Here is a 3,365-nt window from a genome sequence, read left to right on the forward strand (position 1 = left end):
CCACAGCAGCCCCTGCTCCCAGTGCCACTCTCAGCCAGCACCAGCTGCAGCTCAAGCAGGAGACCTGCAAAAAGGTTCTCCTGCAAAGAGAGTGGCTCAGGATGGTGGGTGCTGTGAGGCTTGCAATAAATCTCCTTCAGAGAAGTGTGTACTAACTTTGTTCTCCCTTTATCGTCTTCAACAGGCAGCTGTGTCCAAAGTCAGAAAATGCCCAACAGCAGCTCTGTGAGTGAGTTCCTCCTGCTGGCATTCGCAGACACGCGGGAGCTGCAGCTCCTGCACTTCGGGCTCTTCCTGGGCATCTACCTGGCTGCCCTCCTGGGCAACGGCCTCATCCTCACCGCGGTAGCCTGCGACCACCGCCTCCACACCCCCATGGACTTCTTCCTCCTCAACCTCGCCCTCCTTGACCTGGGCTGCATCTCCACCACTCTCCCCAAAGCCATGGCCAATGCCCTCTGGGACACCAGGGCCATCTCCTATCAGGGATGTGCTGCACAGGTCTTTTTCTTTCTCTTCTTCATATCAGCAGAATTTTATGTTCTCACTGTCATGTCCTATGACCGCTCCCTTGCCATCTGCAAGCCCCTGCACTACGGGAGCCTCGTGGGCAGCAGAGCTTGTGCCCAGATGGCAGCAGCTGCCTGGGGCAGTGGCTTTCTCAGTGCTGTCCTGCACACGGCCACTGCATTTGCCCTGCCCCTCTGCCAAGGCAATGCTGTGGACCAGTTCTTCTGTGAAATCCCCCAGATCCTCAAACTCTCCTGCTCAGATGCCTACCTCAGGGAAGTTGGGGCACTTGTGTTTAGTGTTTCTTTGCTATTTGGTTGTTTTGTTTTCATTGTGGTGTCCTATGTGCAGATCTTCAGGGCAGTGCTGAGGATCCCCTCTGAGCAGGGCCGGCACAAAGCCTTTTCCACGTGCCTCCCTCACCTGGCCGTGGTCTCCCTGTTTGTCAGCACTGCTGTGGTTGTCTACCTGAAGCCCCCCTCCACCTCCTCTCCATCCCTGGACCTGGTGGTGGCAGTTCTGTACTCGGTGGTGCCTCCAGCAGTGAACCCCCTCATCTACAGCATGAGGAACAAGGAGCTTAAGCAAGCGCTGTGGAAATTAATGAGTAGATGTGTTTCAGAAGCAATAAATTTCCATTCTACCTCTGCAGATGACTAGTAATATCAATGACTAGAAGAACAACTAATATTATATATATAATTATTTTTGTGTGTGTTTGTGTATTTATGACTGTTTTCGTTACAGGACCTTCTTTGTTTTAATACGTCTAAAGGTGCCCATTAAAATGATATGATTCATCTCATTTCTTTTACAGTATGTACCTGTCGAGTATAGCTCAGAGATTCTGTATATGAGGAGCCAGGCCCTCTGTGAATTTAAGTAAAAAAAGGAGCCTGCACTGCCTTCCATGTCTGACATCCTTCCTGTGAGAGCTGCTCTGGCTCTGCAGGGGCAGTGCCATGTGCAGGGCTGCAGAGGAAAAGAGTCCCATCCCAGCAGCACGGCCAGGGAGCACCAGCGCTTGGGGCATGCCGAGCTGCTCTCTTGCCACTGCCCCCCTCTGGTGCTGAGCCCTGCTGGTGGGGTCAGGCCCGGCTGCTCCTGTAGCTTGGTGCCAGTGCTGCTGTGGGGCTGTGCTGGGACTGCAGGCAGGGACAGGCAGTGGGCACGGCAGTGGCACAGCCGGCCTGCGCTGCAGCACTTCCCTCCTAAGGGGGGATCTCCTCCAAGGTGGACTCACCACAGCTCAAGGGCTCAATCTGCTGTGAGCAGGCAGAGGAGAGCTCTGCAGCCCCAGGGCACGCAGCAGCCCCAGCAAAGGAGTCTGGCGAGTGATTTGACTGCAAGGTCCCTCCTGCCCTAGCACCTCCCAGAACTGGCACGGCACTGGCTCCTGTGTGTCAGAGAGGCTGGGAGCCCAAGAGCTGTGCCATGGGCTGGAAGGATCACAACCAGATCTCTTCTACCTGGGCAGATTCTGGGCCAAAAAGGGGGTGTTTTGTAGGTGTGGTATTATGAGCTCAGTGGTGCCTCAGAAGCTCCAAGTCCAGCAGGAAGCTAGTGGCTTTTAAGTGGCCTGTGAGGTGACTTTTTTCTGAAGCAGCTGACAGGTCATCCCTTGGCTCCTGGCTGGGATCTGTGCCTTTAGGCTCACATCTGCTGGTCTCCATGATAGGCCAGCAGATGCATCTGCTCTGCACACAGTTTGTGAGATCCTCTCTTCCTAAGTAGCTGGTAGGCCCCATAGAGGAAGACGTCTTAAATAGGTGTTGTCATATCAGAGGTATCCGCTTTTGCCTGAACTCATCCTTCAGGTTTGCTTTTGTGGTGGTGCAGAGCTGCTGGGCACATTGTGCAGGGTGCTCCTACAGCTTTTGTGTCCTTCTCCGTGCTGGCTTGGGAGCTGCTTCTTTCTCAGGAGCAGAGTAGCCCACAGAGGTGAGACAGATACTCTGAGTTCATGAAAGCCATCAGAAAGCTGCCCCTGAGAAGATGACTGATATGGGGAAGTCAGGAGAAGCCTGGCCAGGAGAGATGTGAGATCTAGGGGAGGGAAGAGGAGCTTGGCCAGCAGAAGCTAATGATTTTGGAGAGGTAAGAATGCTCAGGTAATGTCGATCCCACCATAACACAGACTTAAAGCAGTCATGTGAGGCCCTTACCCTATTTTAACCTGTAACATTAATATGTAAATCTAAATGCCACTCCACACCCTGACAGGAATCCACTGCTCTAATTTTTGACCACAATATCCTTTGAGCCAAAATAAGTCCATAACATCTTTCCCTTACCTTTACTCTCTTGCTCACCCTGATTCCAGCCTTTAACACAAGCATTAAAACGCTCTATTTAACCCAAGTCTTCTTGTAGACCTAAACAAAACACTAAAGCAAAGAGCTTGCACATACCCTAACCACAGACCTAACACCCCAAGCCCAACACCAAACCCTCTCCTTCAATTTTTCCTTAAGCTCTCACCCGGAAATGTTTGTCGTACTCCCTCATGTCATACGTGAACAACTAACATCCAAACCCTGTCCTCCTGTGTATTAACCTCCTCACATTCAATCCCTCTCCTAAACCTTATCTTTAGGCACTTGGCCCCTTGAGAAAGGGCAGGAACCATGAGGTTGCTGTGCAGTCACATGGCATTCAGAGATGGATTTGAGGGGCCATGGATCTGGTCAGTTTGTGGGCCACAAGGAGGAGATGGGTGGGAATGCTCTGCTGAGCTCAGCTCTGCCTCAGGATCTCCTGCCCCAGCAGGAGGAATGGGACTGGGGCAGTGACTGGGAGGTCACTTCTGTCTCTGCAGCTGATAGGGCAGCAGCAGGAACGTGTCACGCAAAGGG

General features: G+C 52.6%; 1 protein-coding gene across 1 annotated transcript; it reads left to right on the forward strand.

Moving 5' to 3' along the window:
- Window positions 1–207: 207 nt before the first annotated feature.
- LOC136787540 (olfactory receptor 14C36-like) lies at window positions 208–1,284 on the forward strand. The gene has a single exon (XM_066984849.1). The coding sequence runs from the start codon at window positions 208–210 to the stop codon at window positions 1,168–1,170; it is 963 nt and encodes a 320-aa protein (XP_066840950.1). The 3' UTR covers window positions 1,171–1,284.
- Window positions 1,285–3,365: the final 2,081 nt, after the last annotated feature.

This window comes from Anser cygnoides, chromosome 30, assembly GCF_040182565.1.
Source record: "Anser cygnoides isolate HZ-2024a breed goose chromosome 30, Taihu_goose_T2T_genome, whole genome shotgun sequence".
NCBI classification, from domain to species: domain Eukaryota; kingdom Metazoa; phylum Chordata; class Aves; order Anseriformes; family Anatidae; genus Anser; species Anser cygnoides.

Coding starts and splice junctions, on each gene's coding strand:
- LOC136787540 (XM_066984849.1), top strand. CDS start 208: ATGCCCAACAGCAGCTCTGTGAGTGAGTTCCTCCTGCTGGCATTCGCA.